We start from the raw sequence: 19,723 nt of genomic DNA, 5'->3' as shown, positions 1-19,723 counted from the left end.
ACTGTCCTTGGGTTCCAATCCCACCACCTGGAGCCAGCAGCTTGTGTGGGTCGAATACGCCCGCATCACCCTTCCTTGCTCTGACACGGGCCTATCTCCTATTCAGTGTTCCCTGGGGTGTTCCCTGAGCAGGAAGAAGAAGTCGGCATACCTTCTGCCCAGATTTTTGTCCGCCGCTGTTGTCGTACCTGGAAGAGAGCCCGATCGGCCCTCCTCGAGACCACCTCCAGGTATCGATGACAAGCGGATCACCACCGGACCCCTATCTCCCCGGTACGTCTCGGTAGAAGGTATAGCTGTCCACCCGGGATCTGCCCATCCGGGTGGAATCCCGCACACTCTCCCCCCGGTTAATCGGCCCCTTTCCCATCTCCAAAATGTCAAAGTGGAAGATTATTTAAATGTCTTAATTTTTTTCTTTATGGAAAATAAAGCACAGTGCATTCGGAAAGTATTCAGACCCCTTCCCTTTTTCAACATTTCTTTTTGTTCAAGCATTATTGTAATGACAAAGTATTCAGACCCTTTGCTATGAGACTAGAAATTCAGCTCAGGTGCATCCTGTTTCCAGTGATCATCCTTGAGATGTTTCTAAAGCTTGATTGAGGAAAGGTACCTAGTCAGTTGTATGACAACACATTGAATTAAAAGTGTCTTTCACATTTAACCCAACCCCTCTGAAGCAGAAAGGTGAGGAGGGCTGCCTTAAATTAACATCCATGGCGCCTGGAGAACAGTGGCTTGCCTTGCTGAGGGACATATTTTTTACCTTGTCAGCTCAGGGATTTGATCCAGCAACCTTCCATTTGCTAGCCCAACACTCTAACCACTAGGCTACCTGCCTCCATGAATTGGATTCCACCTGTCTTAAATTCAATTGATTGGACATGATTTGGAAATGCACACACACCTGCCTATTTTAGGTCCACAGTTGACAGTGCATGTCAGATCATCAAAGGAATTGTCTGTAGAGCTCCAAGACAGGATTGTGTTGAGGCACAGATCTGGGGAAGTGTACCAAAAAAATACTGCATCATTGAAGGTTCCCGAGAAAACAGGAGCCGCCTTCAATCTTAAATGGAATAAGTTAGGATCCAACAAGACTCTTCCTAGAGCTGACCCGCAGGCCAAACTAAGCAATCGGGGGAGAGGGACCTTGGTCAGTGAGGTGACCCAAGAACCCCATGGTCACTCTGACAGATCTCCAGAGTTCCTCTGTGGAGATGGGAGAACCTTCCAGAAGGACAACCATCAATGCAGCACTCTACGAATCAGGCCTTTATGGTAGAGTGGCCAGACGGAAGCCACTCCTCAGTAGAATGCACATGACTGCCCACTTGGAATTTGCCAAAAGGCACCTAAATAACTCTGAGAACATGAGAAACAAGATTCTCAGGTCTGATGACACCAACTCTTTGGCCAGAATGTCAAGCGTCATGTCTGGAGGAAAACATGGCACCATCCCTACGGTGAAGCATGGTGGCAGATCATGCTGTGGGGGTGTTTTTCAGCGGCAGGGACCGGGAGACTAGTCAGGATTGAGGGAAAGATGAACGGCGCAAAGTACAGAGAGATCCTTGATGAAAACCTGCTCCAAAGCGCTCAGGACCTCAGACTGGGGCGAAGGTTCACCTTCCAACAGGACAACAACCCTAAGTACTCAGCCAAGACAACGCAGGTGTGGCTAAAGGACAAGTCTCCGAATGTTCTTGAGTGGCCCAGCCAGAGTCCGGACTTGAACCCGATCAAACATCTCTGGGGAGACCTGAAAATAACTATGCAGCAACGCTCCCCATCCAAGCTCACAGAGCTTGTCAAAGGTGATTCAACAAAGTAGAGTAAAGGGTCTGAATTCTTATGTAAATGTGATATTTCAGTGTTTTATTTTTATACATTTGCAACAATTTCTAAAAAACAGTTATTGCTTTATCATTATGGGGTATTGTGTGTCAGTTGATGAGAGGGGAATTTAAAATATATATATATTTTAGAATAAGGCTGTAACGTAACAAAATGTGGAAAAAGTCAAGGGGTCTGAATACTTTCCGAATGCACTGCATACGTATATAAAAAAAAGCTAAACATTTTGGTACACAAACAAATCAATGCAAGTGTGTGGTTTGTATCACGTATGAGCATTTTTCATGCATTGAATTTCAAAAACTCACCTCATCCATTCGGAGGAGTAGATTTGAAATTTGTATTAAAAACAAATCTCAACAAATCTCCAATAACGGCACCGGATGGTGCCAAAAGTGTTTATTGGGATCTATTCATGAAGATATTGGTTTCCTCTTATAAATTGATAATGTAAAGACACTTTACTAGGTGTTTAAACACAATATTACATACAGTATGTTAGCCTTTGTCAACTAACATTTTACAGATTGCTATTTGCTAGGTAAGTTAGTCTAGCTGGTTATCTAAACCTTGTAATCATGGACAAATTACTGACCACACAAGGCACGAGCCCTGACCTCTATGGGGCCCTCATTGATCATGGCAAAATGAGAAGAATCGCATGAAATTAGTTTTAAAAATGCGACATGTCCACTTTGCCCCGTGGAAAATATGTAGTATAGCAGAAAATGTGCTTTAAAACAGAAATACTTTCTGAACTCCCCATGGCAAAATGTGAAGAATTGCAGGACATAAACTTTAATGCTGCACATTTCTCCACTAAAATGTTTTGCCCACGAAGTGTGGGCAACCAAATCTTCCTTAGGGCCCCCAAAAGGCTAGATATGGCCCTGCTTGCATTCAAAGATGTGTCCATGAATCTGAGTGGTTACATTTGTCAAGCCCTGTCCCTCAAATTTACTGAAACAGTGGCAGGGAGAGAGCTTTCTTATTGTTTCAACTGCTGACAACTTATATCTGCCACGCGGGAGGCCGGGGTTTGATTCCCGGCCAATGCAAAAGATTTATGGGGGCAGCAGGTGGTCTAGTGGTTAGAGTGTTGGGCCAGTAACCGAAAGGTTTCTGGATTCAATCCCTGAGCTGACAAGGTAAAAATCTGTTGTTCTGAACAAGGCAGTTAACCCACTGCTCCCCAGTAGGCCTTCATTGCAAATAAGAATTTCTTCCTAACTGAATCGCCAGGTTAAATATTTTTTTTTATATATTAACAGAGTGGGTTATTTAAAAAACAGCTTTTCATTTGAAGCCACATCCCATGTTCACTTCGCCTGTGTTTTACACCACAAAGTTACATCACGGTGCTAAAGTGTCTTTCTGGCCCGTTTACTTTAAGCACGTCATGTGGTTAAGCGGCCCTTTCCCAGAAGTGTAGTGCAGTCGGGTTCTCTAATTGTTTAAACGTTATATTGATTACAACAAACTTATCACAATTTCTTATTCTTTCTTTCGTGCCATGTTGGAATGTCTCAATTGACCAAAATGTATGTTTACATTATCTTTTACAACCTCGTTCTCCTTAAAACGCATATACTGTAGGGTGAGAGCAAGAGGGTATAAACAGCTGTAAAAAATACAGTAATCTCTCCTCTTCAAGTATATGGGTAAAGTAAAACAAGGAGGCTGGTCTTTGAAATGTGAAAGTGAAACCACTGTGGCTATTGGCTGTGTCAGGTCAATATCAGCTTCAGAGAAAAGTACATAAGAAGCTGTGCAGTGTCTCAAAGTTCACTGTGTTAGAGGTGTTTTTAGTCCTTATTTTCACCTTCTCAGAGCGCTGACTGAACACAGAGAAGAGGGAAGGCAGAGGAAAAGGTTAGTTCAAATCTTGTTCACTGTGTAGACTATTCTACATAGTTCAACTCATTTTTTAGGCTTTGATTTATGTTGAAAACTAACTGGATGAAACGGGATTGTTTTCCATGGGCTATTTATGGGTAGGGTGATATATGCATGAGTGGGACACTTTTTGGTAGATGATTATGTACATAATCAAAATCAGTCTACCCCTACTGAAGTTATGTTCATTTCATTAATTAAGGTCTTATCTCAAATCAAATGTTATTAGTCACATGCACAGAATACAACAGGTAGATCTCACAGGGAAATGCTTACTTACGAGACCCTAACCAACAATGCAGTTTCAAAAAAGGGGCATTTGGGCATTTTTATGATGAAACAAGTTGATCATGTATTATGTACAACCACTAAAACAACATCAGACCCATACTTTTGCTAAAGCGTGGCTTTAAGTTGTAGTGGGACACTTAATTAAGTTGATGAAGTGGGACACTATTAACTCATAAGAAATACATTAGTGTCCCACTTCACCTGGCACTTGTAACTTTGTTGACGGTTGTAGATAACACACTCTGTTTTTACCATTTTGTGTCAATGACCTTGTACTAAACCATCTCCATACTATTGGGAAATGTATTTGGGGACATTCCAAGGTCTGGGTACACAATTCCTGGAAGCTGAAAATGTCCCAGTTCTTCCAGGGCCTGCATACTCTGTATTCCTAGTCATGTGAAATCCATAGATTAGGGCCTCGTGAAATGATTTCAATTGACTGATATCCTGAACTGTACTTTTTGAAATTGTGGCATGTTGCATTTATATTTTTGTTCAGTGTACATGTCAGTGAGTAGGCTTCAGTTACATGCACACAATAATGCAATTATTGTGGATAGTCAGATTATTAATATAGTAGTTTGGTTAAAAGGTTTACATGCATTGCAAGAAGAAAGATTTACATGGACACATTTGAAATAAGGTAAACTGATGGCTCTCAGATAACAGCCGAAATTACCAATCAAAATAAACGTTCTACCACCGAAAACATGTTATTTTTGGGAAGCATATTTGATTCTGAATTCGGACATATAAAGTTTGCATGTGAAAACTACTTCAGTTGTTCCGAACTCTTCACTCTTCAACACTGCCCACCGAGGCATGCTCGGCTGGTGCTAGCGCAGATTAAACACACCACTGGAACGCTGCATAAGGTGCTTACATTGGTGGTGCGCAGGTGAGCAAACTGTACACGTCCGCAATTAATAATAACACATCCGCAACCGCCTGGCTATATGTGATAAAGTGACAATCTGAGGCTCGACCCTAACCCACTAATACAGAAAATGCCTGTAGGCTATAGACAGAGATGGCAGAACGATTCTATGTCTGATTTAGATGTTTTTCTCTATAATTTCCGACATTTTGGTAGACTATTTGTTAGTTAACTTGTCTATAATTAGATACATGCAGCTTCTCTTTTGTCAATATGTGTTGCCCTAGAAGACTAAATAAACCCTTGCTCACCAGAATAATGTCACAAATCGATGGAATGAATGCTTCAATCTAGTCTATCGGTATAGTTCTCTGTTATTGCTGATACTTTCGCGGATCAAAGACGTTTAGGGACCGGGATAAAATGCAATCTATAAAAGGTATCAGTTTGACCGGTTTTATGGAAATAGAAACGAGTCAACATGGTTCTGATAATATTTCAGTTCGACTTGGAGGCTAATTTAATGTGGTTGAAATACTATCAGTTTGTATGATGCTGATAAAGATAGCACCTCTACAAGCAACCTGGTCTCATAGACTAGACTAATATAGCCAATGTATATCCAGGACACTGATAATAGTGTGATATGTTATGTTTGGTCTGGTTACATAAGACAGATGGTTTTACTTAAGGTAAAAACAAAAGTTGTCGTGCAACCCAATGATTGCAAGTTCGAATTTCATCCTGAACAACTTGAGCATTTTAGCTAATATGCAACTTTTCAATGAGCCTACTTACTACTTTTTAGCTACTTTGCAACTACTGAGCATGTTAGCTAACTCTTCCCTTAACCCTTTTAACTAACCCTACACCTAACTCTGACCCTGATAAGTTTTGCAAATTCGTAACATATTGAATGTTTTTCAAATTCATAATATGTAGCCTATATTTTTCCAATTTGTAACATGTACATTTGGAAAGTATCCAGACCCCTTGACCTTTTCTACATTTTGTTAAATTACAGCCTTATTCTAAAATTGATTAAAAAAAAATCTTCAGCAATCTACACACACACACACACACACACACACACACACACACACACACACACACACACACACACACACACACACACACACACACACACACACACACACACACACACACACACACACACACAAAATGACAAAGTGAAAACACATTTCTAAAAACCTGTTTTTGCTTTGTTATTATGGGGTATTGTGGGGTATTGTGCCTATAAATAAATTGTACAAGAATTATACATTTATGGATTTTTTTAGGTAGCCTATTGTTTTGTCCTTATCCAACCCTGCCCGTCACGCACCCACCCTTCATCCACACAATATTTAATTACCTTAAACTCATCTACAGGTTATGAGGCAACCCACGCATCACTAGTTTACATGTCCTAAAAATGCGAAAGATTACTCAGAAAACCAGGTGTTTAATTAAAGCTTACTTGATTTTGACCTTACCCTGATTAAGATAAACAGAGTAAGGTGTTTAGGCCGACATGACTATTGCATAATCTGCCTACTGCAATAATCAATTTAGCCTAATATCGAATTATTATGGTGCAAATACATTTCCCCATTGTAATGCCCGGGGTGTAGTTGAGGAAGGAGTCAGAAGCAGTAGACAGAGAGTTCAGAGTAGCGCTACTTCTTTATTCACCAACCAGGTGAAAACAGACGCCACTCAAAACAAATGCCCCAAAATACAGGGGAACTAAACAGTCCCAAAAACAACTCATGTACACAAACAACCGTGATTTACAGGCATGTACACATAAAACAATCCCGCACACCCAGCAGGCGGGCCGGCTGGCTAATGAAGCCCAACTAATAAACCTAATTAACAACAAGTGTACCTAATAAACAGACAAGGAGGGGGAGGAAAAGATCAGTGGCAGCTAGTAGGGCGGTGACGATGACCGCTGAGCACCACCCGAACGGGAAGGGGAGCCACCTTCGGTAGGAGTCGTGACAACCAGTCCTTCCTTTCTTTCCCTCCCCTTTTTATTTCCCTTTAATTCCTTCCACTCATCCTATGCGGTTTATGTGCTAGGCCTATTTAGCTGTTAGACTAGATTTGGAGATATTATGAACAACTACAACAACATATTCCAATGTACTTTAGAATATCTAATGAAAGAATTTACATTTTAAATTATTAAAGGTTTATTTTGTGCATAGTTAAAAAAGGTACCTGTTCCACTACTCAAACTCCATTCACGGGAAGTGGGACAGTAATATAAATCTCATTTTTATCAAATATAAAAGCTGTTTACATGACTGGTTATTATGTTTCAAATCACTATTCATTTTAACACCAAAAGATAGATTGTTCAATGATAATAATTGACAGAATGACAAACTTATCATTCTAGCGCAAGGTATCATAGTATGGCAGGTTTTTTTGTTTTCAACGGGTCACCTGATCTAAGAAACCTGACCACACAAGCTAAAGTGATGTAACGCTGACACCAGAAATGTTTTATGCACAGGACACAAGCAGAACCAACCCAATAACATGTGTTGTGATTGGTTTGCAAAGTTACTATAGTACAGCACCCTCAAACACAAATGTCCCACGACACCTGATGTCCCACTAATGCTGACTTCACCACAAGTTATCAAGTAGGCCAATACACATACTTCTCATTTTTGTTCAAATGTTAACAACTATTAACAATATTAAATGTCATGCTATTAGATATACTGTATATCATTATTACACATCATAGTTATCTAAAAACAGCATTTTCAAGAAAACATTTATTGCTACTTTTTGTTTGACATGTTTATGCCCCAAAAGTGATGCTTGCGGAGACTGCGGGGAGCTACACAAATTTGATAGTTCATGTTTCCTATAAGAGAATTGTTGTACTTTTCAAAATAATCCCGTCGATAACCACTGTAAATTATGAATAAATAAATACAACTTGTATTAATAAGAATGAATAAACAATGAATAAGTAGGAATAGCAATAGGTCTGCATGGTGTATTTTAAAGTGTTACCTCATTCTCTGCTAGTATGATAACTTGAGAAAAGGTCCAGCAGATAAATTAACACATTACATTTGAAATTATTCGGTGTAAGACTGGTGTAAGGCTGTTTTTTACCCAACAGATTCTGAAAAATGGGGGCCTCTGTGTCTATAAGGAACCAAACCCCTTACACTTGGCACTACGAACTTGTCGGAGACGTAAGTATCTGAGTCACTGTAAAATCATGATAGTTAAAAAATGTAATGTAATGTTGTGACACTTCTGTTGCTAACGGGAAACAAAATCAATAGAATTTAAATATGGCAAGGCAATTGATAACGGCAGTAATGTAATTTTGCTGAGTGTAAGGTGCTCTGTGAAATACCTAATCATGATATCTATAAACCTAGATTATTGTCTCTTCCCAATGCTGGCATGCCACAAAGGAAGGTAAACATTATGAAGAGCTGAACTAATAATGGCAGTGTTGTTAGAGTTGAATTCTGTTGATGTTGTTAAAATGAATAAAGTCCGCCCATTGTGTATGATAATGCCATTTTGCTGAGTATAGACTACCTTTAAGTATTGTGGACTACCTGAAAGTGGCTGTTGGCAGTAAAAGCCAGAGCGCTTATCAATATTGTCCCTGTGTCAAAATGAAAACCAGTGTAATATCAGACCTGGACATTTTATTTTGAGTTCAATCTCGAAAATTGTTGAGCATTAAGTTGGATCGCTGAAGATGAATCTTTACACATTTATGAATTTAAAATGTATATCTGGTAATGATTTTCTGTTTTCCAGGGAGGTGGCAGTGGCACGTTGCATGGCATGGGTAGTGTACAAAGAAAACTCACCACTAGGTGGATCCATTGCTACCTAAAGTTAAGATATGACAATCACAGTAACAATTCCTTCTCATATGAGTTCAACAGTCACAAGCACGATGGAAGTCAAACATTCACTATTATAGAAACCAGTGGCCGTTCACTCATTCAGCTGTTGTGCGACACAGAGTATAATAGTCCGACATGTCCAAACTATGGTAAGTAAATTCTTACAAATCTGCTGAGCTACATTATCATGTTCAAAATGTTCGTTTTGGAAATAAACCATATACCCTCAATACATCGTATATCAGCAACTAGTATTTGCAACTGAGCCAATTAATGTAAAGACTATTCCTAACAGTATACAAATAATATAGTATTGGTTCAGCAAATAGCAGTATTGGCTCAGGGCTGCTATATTTCTTATTGATCCATATTTTGTTTGAACAACATTGGCTGTTGGCTACTACGTCTCAAATTCCACCTTATTTGTACACATGGTCTCTGGCCAAACGCTGTGCATTACATAGGGAATATGGTGTCATTTGTATTCATCCATCAGGGAAGCAAGAGGAAGACCGTATCCATCAGCAGCAGGAGGAGATGGAGCGGCGAAGACAGGAGGAGCAACGAAGACGACAGCAGGAGGAGAGGAGGCGCCAGGAACAACTGGAGAGGGAGAGGGTGATCCAGCAAGAAATCGAAAGGGAGAGCGAACTTTCGGGTAAGAAGATGTCAAAGGGACGAGAAAAGCTGAGACAGAAGCTGAGACTAAAAGGACAACAGCGCCATCACCAGCATACACAGGTACTACACCAGATGATAGAAGATGACGCTGCAGCAATCAGAAGGGATGAGGTAAGAAATATTAAATAAAGGGTTGTAGAATGGGTTTTATTTCGCATGAATGATTTTGTGTTTCACATAAATGTTGTGTTAACTTAATGATAAACATATGATATATTTCTGAAAATACAGTTTTTTCATATTTACATACAGTTGCCAATTTACATGGAAACACCACTAATAGAAAAAGTGTTTATAGTATGACACATACATCTTTTAGTGCATCTGTACTAAAATATTCCTTTTCTTTGCACTTTTTTGTTTTGGGACCATTTCATTCTAGCCAGGGGACTTGAAAAATAAGTTTGAAGATCTTCTGAAGAAATACGAGATCACTGAAGACAAAGGCATGCAGGAGGACAAACTTGAAAACCGAATGAAAAATCTTCAGAATGAACTAACCCTTAAATACTTTGGAGAGCCTCAACTGTCAATCTGGTGTCAGTTGACCATAGATCGTGCTATCAGCCAAGGAGAGCAATCGCTCACTGAGCAGTTTAGCATCCTCACGGCTGTGACAGAGCTAACATTGACCAACGACTCGGACACAGACAGTAAAGAGGACCAACTACTTGACTGGGACCAGAAGTATGACTTTCTCATCCGTCTTCTTGAACAGCTGTACAGCACAAATCCCACAGTGGCTCAACAACTTGTTCTGAGCATTCTTGATGTGTTCACAGAGGTGTCAGAGAAAAACAAGGGGCTCCTTAGTCAAATTCTCTTCAACATGATCTGGACACCTTCAGAAATTGTGCTCTTTTTGCGAGGTGTTTCAGGCATAAACCAAGAGTTAGCAACCTCAATCCTTCATACTGTGAGGACAAACAAGCTGGATCTTCTCTCTACTCTCTCTGCCCTGAAAGATAAAGACCCTGTCAACTCTCTACAATGGTATGCTGAGGCAGAAGGGGACAAGGATGCCGACACCATTGTGAATGAAATGCAAAATGAAAAGTACCCAGAGAAAATATTGTCCATAATGAAGGAAATTCTAGGATATATGACAGAGGAACTTCCAAAACATGCAAAGGAGGACTTGGATCAGGTAAAGATAGAGGAAGCAAAGCAGATGATCAAGTCACTGGATTTTACTAACCCTGACCTTGCTGTTCTCAAGGAGGTCCTAATAAGGATGTCTATTGCTGTGCAAGACTGCTCAACCATTTACACTCAAAACGGTAAGAACATAGAAGGCTACTTTCCTAGCATCACTCCGCTGGAATCACTGCTCACTGCTGTGAAAATAGAAGGCTACTTTCCCCGACTCACTCAGTTGGCATCACTGCTCATGCTCCTTCTACCAAAGTTAACAGGGAAAAAAGGTATCCTTCTGGAAATCGGCACAGGTGAAGGAAAATCTTGCATCTTGGCTATGTTTGCCACCATCCAGGCCATCCGTGGCACTAAGGTTGACGTTGTGACCAGTTCTGCAGTCCTTGCTCGCCGAGACCAAGAGGAGTGGAAGAAACTGTATGACATGTTTGGTGTCACATCCTCTGTTGTGCCACCACCACAGATACAGGGAAGCTCCCCTGAAAGCAGGGATAGTATGCTACAGGAGGCTTACAGGAAACAATTAGTTTACGGAACCGTTGCCAGCTTTGCAGCAGACGCATTGAGGCAGGAATTCGAGAAGGACTCCACACGTGGGGAGAGGAGGTTCGACATGGTGATTGTGGATGAAGTGGACTACATGACCTTGGACAATGGAGTTCAGGTGACGTTTCTATCCCACGAGGCAAGTGGCCTCAGGCACCTCGGACAAGTCCTTGCTAGCATATGGGCCATGGTATCTATGTGTCAGCCAATTGAGATGGAAGATACTGGAGAGATTGAGTGGGCAACTGGAATCCAGCATTTTCACAAGGCTGCAAAGTTAGCTGTTATCGGTCCAGCGACATCTAAAGAATTCTCTGAATTTCACATTTTGGAAGCCGGAGTGGAGTTGGGTATCTATTCAGATGAAGATTTTGATATGTTCATGCATGCTCTAGAGAACACAGAGAAAGACGATACAACGGAGAACAGGAGAACTGTTGATACATTCTTGGCCAAAGTTGGAATTACTCAACAGTGTGATCTGCTCACCATAATGGAGAAAGCACTGGAGAACGATGTGGCCATTGACTGTTACTCTGTGACAAACAATAAAGCCGTGCTGGTTGAGGAGAAAAAGTTGCACAACAACCCTGATATCCTGGAAATCAAAATGCTTCTCCTCGAGAATGGACGAGCCAGCGAGATCATACCCGAAGACAAACTCATTAAGGCAACAGTCTCTGAGCTGAAGTCTAAAATCAAATATTCTGGCAGCTCTCAGTCAAACTCAGAGTTTCTTGTGATCCCCTCTTTCCTTGAGAAGTACCTTGAGAATCAGTTACCAGTCTTTGTGGAAAACGCCCTGAAAGCCATCATGATGACACAAGGCAGAGAGTACATGATTGATCAGACCTTGGAAGCTGTCGGAGACAAGCATCTCTACCATGCTATCATCCCAGTGGACTTCCAGGCCAGTGGAGTGTTGGAGAAGAACAAACGCTGGGGGGACGGCCTGCAGCAGTTTCTGGAGATGAAACACCAGCTGGCAACCACTCCTTTGTCCAATGTGACTAATTACCTTTCAAACTTCCATTACTTTCAAAAGTACCTGAAAGGGAATGGGATATTTGGTGTGTCTGGGACATTAGGGGGAGATGCCGACAAAGATTTCCTTGCAAGGCATTACGAAACAGACAGCTACATAATACCAGCTCATCGCCATAAGAAGGTTGTTGAGCTTCCAGCAATTCAGGTCAGTGGGCAAGCCCAGTGGATGGAGATCCTCTGTAAGACAGCAATGAGGGTGGCAGAAAGTGGTCAGGTTGTCTTGGTCGTATGTGAAGATGTCAAGACCGCAAACGAGCTTCTGAAGAAAATAGAGGGCGAGAATCCACATCCCCCCATCACATTATACACAATCAGTGAGAAACACAACATTGAGAGAACCAAATTCAGAGGGGGACATGTAATCATAGCCACAAATCTAGGAGGTCGTGGAACTGATATCAAGGTTGATCAGGATGTCAACATACGTGGTGGCCTCTTCGTCCTCCTGACACATTACCCTGGGAGTCGCAGAGTGGAGAAACAGGTGTTTGGAAGAACTGGTCGGAAGGGAAACCCGGGCATGGCCCAGATGATCCTCTGTGGGGATAACCTTGCCCCAGCATACCAGGGCCAGCCTGTGGAGATCATGAGACAATTGAGAGAGGAGTACGAAGTCCAACGCATCAAAGATATGGAGACAGATGAGCTTCTCGAAATAAAAATTAAAGAGGACCTGTTTGGCACGTTTTGTGAATTTCTTGACAAGTTTCATGGCAACTTCACAAAACAGGAGAGAGATGACCTGTCAGGAATGGGGCCGAATGAGGTCCCTGAGTGTTTTAAAGGAAAAGGACCTAAGTTTGATTACCAGCCTGCACTCAATGCTTTGAAAGAAACATGGTCATTGTGGCTTACCCTTCACGAGGAGCACATCCGTCAGCACGAAGATATCAGTGTTCTTAAAGCAGACCTTCTTGAGCATATCACAAATAGGGGCAACATGCTGCTGAATGGAAAAAGTCAAAACTTCTATGACCACATTAAGCAGGCTACCGGCAGAACAGACTTGCACCTCCGCAACAAAAGTAAGTGTGACTATGAAGCAAAGTCCTACTGGAAAGATGTTGAAGAATGTGACCCTTTTTACAGTGCCGTGGCAATGTACAACCAAGCTTTCATCACCATCAACATGGGCAAAGATGGCTACAAAACAGAGGCATCGAAATTACTGGAAAGGGCAAAAACATCTGTGGATGTTTACTTGTCAGAAACCACAAATACCATGGTTTCTTTTCAGATTGCCACAAGAGGCAACTTTGAACCACATCATGACGGAGAATGCAACTTTCTAAAGCAAATAGATTCCAGGATGAGCATTCACAAAGCTTGGATACGTAACATTGACCTTGCAGTAAAAAAACTTAAAGAGCTTGAGGGTGAAGGCACAGCCATAACAGAGGTATCCTCAGTGTACAGCCTCTCAGAAAATCAAGACTACATCACAGGAAATGAACTCACGGCCTTGTATGACAATGGCCTGAGCATTGTGTTTGAGGTGAAAAAGAAGCCAGAGTTCAGCTTTGACGCTTTGATCTGTTTCTTCATCGGTATGTGTCAGGTCATCATTGGAATTCTGGTTTGTGCCCTGTCATTTGGCTCTGCAACCCAGATTGGCTTAAGTATCATCTCTGAAGGAGTCTCTGACATGATTGAAGGGATATCTGGCATGATATCAGGCACATTCGATTGGGCACAATGGGCCATCTCCAAAAGCATCAGCATTGGGATGTCTCTGCTCTCCGCAGGGTTCAACGCCATTAAAAAAGTTGTCATGACAGCATATAAAGTCCTCAATGGTACTTTGAAACTCTCATCTGTTGCAAAGGAAATCATTGGCACAGGAAAACATGTTTTCAAGTCCACACAGAAAGCAGCAAAGTATGCAATTAAGACTGCAACAAAGAAACTGGCATCCCCTACAAACATGAAGATGGCTCTAAAACACGCAACCAAGTACGCACTTCAGGAGATAGGGAAGCAGGGTGTAATCAAAGTAATGAACTATGTCATTGATGCTGGAATTGGGGCCATCTTTAAAGCAATTTTAGAAAAAGCTTTCAAAGACATGGTCAATTCAACAGTCAAAAAGAATGCCGAACTAGATCTTAGTCTCACTGAATACATTAGCTCTGCAGTACCTAAAGGAGCTTTGCAGAACCGCAGCAACTACAAGATTGACTCAAAGCTTGAACAACAAACAAAAGATTTAGTTCAAGTTATGACAAAAGAACTTATTCCTGGCCTCATGACTGATGCCACCACATCCCAAGTCAGTGATGTTATCAGCAGACTCTCTGAGGTGTGCAATAATGCAACTGACCTTGTGGAAAAAAGTGGAACACATTTGATTGCAAAAGGAGTCGAAATAAGTGTAGAAATAGCTAAACACACCACAATCTTGGTCCAAATGATTCGGTCTATTCCTACAGAACATGTTATCAATGACATATTTGTCCTCGAATTAAAAAAAGAACTTGAAGAGCAGCAAAGATATGTGGAGCAGTATGATCAAGATGGCAGACATGATTTACCAGATGTGATTCGCCTAAAGGATGAGCTCCTAAGCTCCATTTCGGAAAGTGTCTCTGAAGCGTTCATAGATGCTTGTGCTGGTCATATGTCCTCTTTTGTGACGGGAACATTCAAGAAGAAGCTCAATGGAGTTACTGGAAAGGTTGTTGATAATGTACTTGGCAGACACAAAACTGAGGCCTTTTTCCAGGACCGGCAGCATAAACATGATATGAAGTCAGCCAGTCAGAAGACTGGGAAAGCTCTGTCAGAGACTGAAACAAAAGAACTTCTGGACTATGCAGAGAAGATTGGTGATGTTAATCGACCAGCCTCGGCCCTGGACATTTATGTCCTCACAAACAGTGACCTGCTCCATGGTAAAGGCATCCAGTTGAAAGTGGTGGATCAAGATGGGAAAACGCTCTCAGAGGAGTCCTACCCGGGAACGAACAGCTCAGCCGGCCAAATCACTCTACGGCTGACCAAAGAGCCTGAGAAAACACACAGGTATATGTCCTAAACTGTTTGGTAGACCTTCATCAACAATACTGCAAATCTCCCAAAATTAGGATCTCTCCATGAGAACTACATTAATGAGAACCAATGGTGCTCTTTATTTCTGCTCTTTCAGTGAGAAAGGAATACTCTCTAAAGCAAAAGACAGAATCCAAGGAGTGGAAAGTCCATACAGTGGTCACTTTGACATCATCCAAGATGGCAAAGTAATCCCTGTGCGCTCAGAGAACAAGAACTGCCTGTACCATGCCCTAGCACAGGCAACATCTAACAGGTCTGAGGATGAGATCACGAGTCAAGCTGTGAATCTACGAAACAATGTTAAAGACCAGGTACTGTACGCCTACTCATGTCTATGTATAGTTTAAATAAATCTTAAACTAAGTAACTTTCTGAAATATGTCATTTTCATCAAATCCAACGAAAGAACACAGGAAATTAAGATGGTTGGTAGATACCAACTGTATGAATAACATAAATGAATATAACATATTGCATCTTTAACCTTGGTTGTGGAGTAATTGGAGTTATTGATACCTGTTATGTCTTCCCATAGATTAAAGGGAGCCTTCAGGCTTATAGTGAAATGGTTCAAACCCAGAAGGCCTATGATGCACTCGAGAAAAATCATGGAAAATATGCTATAGTTGGAGGGGCCAGGAATAGAAAACGGACGAATGATGGGGAATATGAACATGATATCAGGCCCATGAAGAATTGTCCTTATAGTTCCTCAGGGATAAATGAGTATGACATAGCCTTTACGTACCACCTTGGATTAGTTGGTCCTAACAAAAGGTATTTTAGCAAAATAATTGTTTAAATTTATATATGGGCATTGTTCAAATCTACCAATGTTATTATAATAACCCTGCATTGTTTTTACACTTGAATATATTATTAAGACCAGAAATGTATATAATAATTCATAAAGCATTGACATACAAATTGTGTAAATTAGATGTGTTTTCTTGAATTGTACTTCCATAGTACAACCCTTTCTCTTCTATTCCCTCATCAGCGTCAAAAACACCAAACCTTTTTCTGACAACATGGGGGAAAGAGGCATTGTGGAGGCAGACCATATCCCACCAAAGAATTCCCTGAAGCTGGCCAGAGACCAAAAATCTCAGATGAAAAATCTTCAACAGAAGAATCCGAAGCTTTATGATATGATAAACAGCATTGAATCAGATCAAAATGGAGGGAACCTGCTCACAATGCGGGTTCTCAAACAGCATCACAGGAATGCTCTAACCACTGGAAGGAGTAAGACATCTGTCATCTGCAGGTGAATTATCTATTAATATAGGTGCAATCCATCCCTTCCCTTTCTCCCTGTGATACACAACCGAGGCTGAAATAAAAACACAGTAACAAACTTTGATATAATTTAAGCAAAGTTTTTGCCTGGTCCCCTTCTTCTTAGACCTTTCAGCCCTTTAATTTAGCTACAATGTGAAAAGTTCCATTCTTGTGGTGTTTAAGGAATTGAATAATTACTATCTATGCTGCTTCCCTATTTGTAATGTTCTCAATTTCCTAACAACACTGTGCATGGCCTTCCAACTCATAGGATGCTGCTGGCGGATACACTTGCAAGCGGAGATGTGGAGAAATTACTGAAGTTATCTTTCATCATGGCTCATCCTATTGCTTCCGACCAGCTCAGAGACAAAGCAGGTGATTATTGTCCTTTATACAATGGGTGGGTCTAATCCTGAATGCTAATTGATTAAAACCACATTCCAGCCGATGTCTATTCCACAAGTTACCACCGGCTAAATCTATGATGTTAAAATGCCTATTTACTCTGACTGCGCAATCCACTGTCTCATCAGCCCAGCCAGGCAATTTCTAAACTTGATCTCCACTATAAAAGCATCTAGACGTTATCTCACATTTCTTTTAGACTAACATTTAGTTTTCAACAGCGAAGATTTGCCACATTTGCAACGTTGTTTCAATATTCAAATCTCCAGCTGTCCCATGGTAATGAACGTGTCGGGAGTTGGGACGAGACACACAGGCAGTGTTTCTCAGCCAGTCGAAATAATGAATGTGTCCTGACGAGTGAGCACATATTCTATGCCAGGCGAAATCGTGCCTCATTATCTCATTGTTATGGATGTATCCAAAGATGTCTATTCCACAAGTTTTTTCACAGAAAGTTTTAATATGAATTTGTTTATGTTTTTATTCTAGGAAAGCCCAATAAACTTACCCTGGGATCCATTGATTTATCTCCTGAAGGAACGGTGTTCTACTATAAAGCTGGCTTCAATCAGATGCTGAATCACCATAGTAAAGAGGGGATCATCGACCAGAATCAGCAGGCGAGGCTGAAGTCCTGGGTGTCCGATAAGAAGTACATTGACCCGGACACCCCAGAGTACAACGACATCCTTGCAGCCATCCAGTAACACAACCTCCACTGGAGACATGTTAGGAAAGGGATAAAATCATACTTTTATATTCAGCATATGAATATCATGAATTCAGTATAATCATACGGTGAATCATTTCTTGTTGAACCTTAGGTGAATGACAATTTGACCTTTCTGACCTTTCTACTGCTGCATAATTACTATACTTTTTTTGTTTGTGCTTCCACAAGGTAGCCTATGGCTTTTCAAAATAGATACAGTAACTTATGTGCAAGGTGCATGAGATGTAAGCTTGCTAAAACAACTATAGGTTCTTTACAGTAAAACTGTAAATTGACTTTTGATTTTGTTTCATTCAGTACTGTATACTATACTGGGTGCCAAAGTTCATTTCTCAATGTCATAATATTTACTGATGTCATAATATTTCATGTTTGTAGTTTCTTAGTGTTGAATAATATAGCCTACTTTCCATTTTAGTGTAATGATCTTGATAACCTTTTAAAATCAAATCAGAATGTATTTGTCGCATGTGCAGAATACAGTGAAATGCTTACCCACAAGCCCTTAACCAACAATGCAGTTTTAAGAAAAAAAGAAAAAATAAAGAAATATAACAAATAATTAAGGAGCAATAATAAAATAACAGTAGCGAGACTATGTATTTTATGCTCATCATCAGTGGTTTCACAGTCAAATCATGGTCTCATTGGCAGTGTTTATCATGTATTTGATTTCTTTACTATTGGATTATGGATGATTTTATATTTACTCAATCCAAGGTGGTGTTTTAATCCATTTGAATAAATGTTTGCATTCTCAAAAATATTATCTGTATTTGAAACTATTGATAATAAACTGATTTAATTTGCAAGACTACTAGCAATGTGCACCTTCGAGTGGATCAATTTTGTCTTTCAAATCCAATTTTATTTGTCACATACACGTTGAGCAGATGTTATTGCGGGTGTAAATGCTTGTAAATGCTTGGATATAGGGGGCGCTCTTTTAATTTATGGATAAAAAAACGTTCCCATTTTAAACAAGATATTTTGTCACGAAAACATGCTCGACTATGCATTTAATTGACAGCATTGGAAAGAAAACACTCTGACGTTTCCAAAACTGCAAAGATATTGTCTGTGAGTGCCACAGAACTAATGCTACAGGCGAAACCAAGATGAAACTTCAAACAGGAAGTGAGCCAGATTTTTGAGGCGCTGTGTTCCAATGTCTCCTTATATGGCTGTGAATGCGCCAGGAACGAGCCTACACTTTCTGTCGTTTCCCCAAGGTGTCTGCAGCATTGTGACGTATTTGTAGGCATATCATTGGAAGATTGACCATAAGAGACTACATTTACCAGGTGTCCGCCTGGTGTCCTCCGTCGAAATTGGTGCGTAATCTCCAGCTGCATGTATTTTCCCATGTGATTCAGAGGAGAAACCAAACTGCCACGAATGACTTATCATCGAATAGATATGTGAAAAACACCTTGATGATTGATTCTAAACAACGTTTGCCATGTTTCTGTCGATATTATGGAGTTAATTTGGAAAAAAGTTCCGCGTTTTGATGACTGAATTATTTATTTTTTTCTCAGCCAAACGTCATGAACAAAACGGAGCGATTTCTCCTACACAAATAATATTTTTGGAAAAACTGAACATTTTGCTATTTAACTGAGAGTCTCCTCATTGAAAACATCTGAAGTTCTTCAAAGGTAAATGATTTTATTTGAATGCTTTTCTTGTTTTTGTGAAAATGTTGCCTGCTGAATGCTAGGCTTAATGCTATGCTAGCTATCAATACTCTTACACAAATGCTTGTTTTGCTATGGTTGAAAAGCATATTATGAAAATCTGAGATGACAGTGTTGTTAAAAGGCTAAGCTTGAGAGCCAATATATTTATTTTATTTCATTTGCGATTTTCATGAATAGTTAATGTGCATTATACTAATGAGCTTGAGGCTCATTAGCATAACGTTTATGTTTTTATTCTAGGGGACTGGGATTAAAATTTTAATAAATGTAAAAAATA

At 40.4% G+C, this 19,723-nt stretch overlaps 1 protein-coding gene across 1 annotated transcript; it reads left to right on the top strand.

Moving 5' to 3' along the window:
* Nucleotides 1-3,650: 3,650 nt before the first annotated feature.
* LOC109884653 (uncharacterized) lies at nucleotides 3,651-18,567 on the top strand. The gene is made up of 10 exons (XM_020476599.2): nucleotides 3,651-3,732; nucleotides 8,082-8,157; nucleotides 8,744-8,984; nucleotides 9,332-9,627; nucleotides 9,899-15,285; nucleotides 15,410-15,626; nucleotides 15,851-16,092; nucleotides 16,316-16,585; nucleotides 16,871-16,977; nucleotides 17,500-18,567. The coding sequence occupies exons 2-10, from the start codon at nucleotides 8,092-8,094 to the stop codon at nucleotides 17,715-17,717; spliced, it is 7,044 nt and encodes a 2,347-aa protein (XP_020332188.2). The 5' UTR covers nucleotides 3,651-3,732; nucleotides 8,082-8,091; the 3' UTR covers nucleotides 17,718-18,567.
* The last annotated feature ends 1,156 nt before the right edge of the window (nucleotides 18,568-19,723 follow it).

Source organism: Oncorhynchus kisutch, unplaced genomic scaffold, assembly GCF_002021735.2.
Source record: "Oncorhynchus kisutch isolate 150728-3 unplaced genomic scaffold, Okis_V2 scaffold3980, whole genome shotgun sequence".
Classification (NCBI taxonomy): Eukaryota; Metazoa; Chordata; class Actinopteri; order Salmoniformes; family Salmonidae; genus Oncorhynchus; species Oncorhynchus kisutch.
Note: the sequence above shows the minus strand (reverse complement) of the source record. Positions and strands in the feature narration are given on the sequence as shown.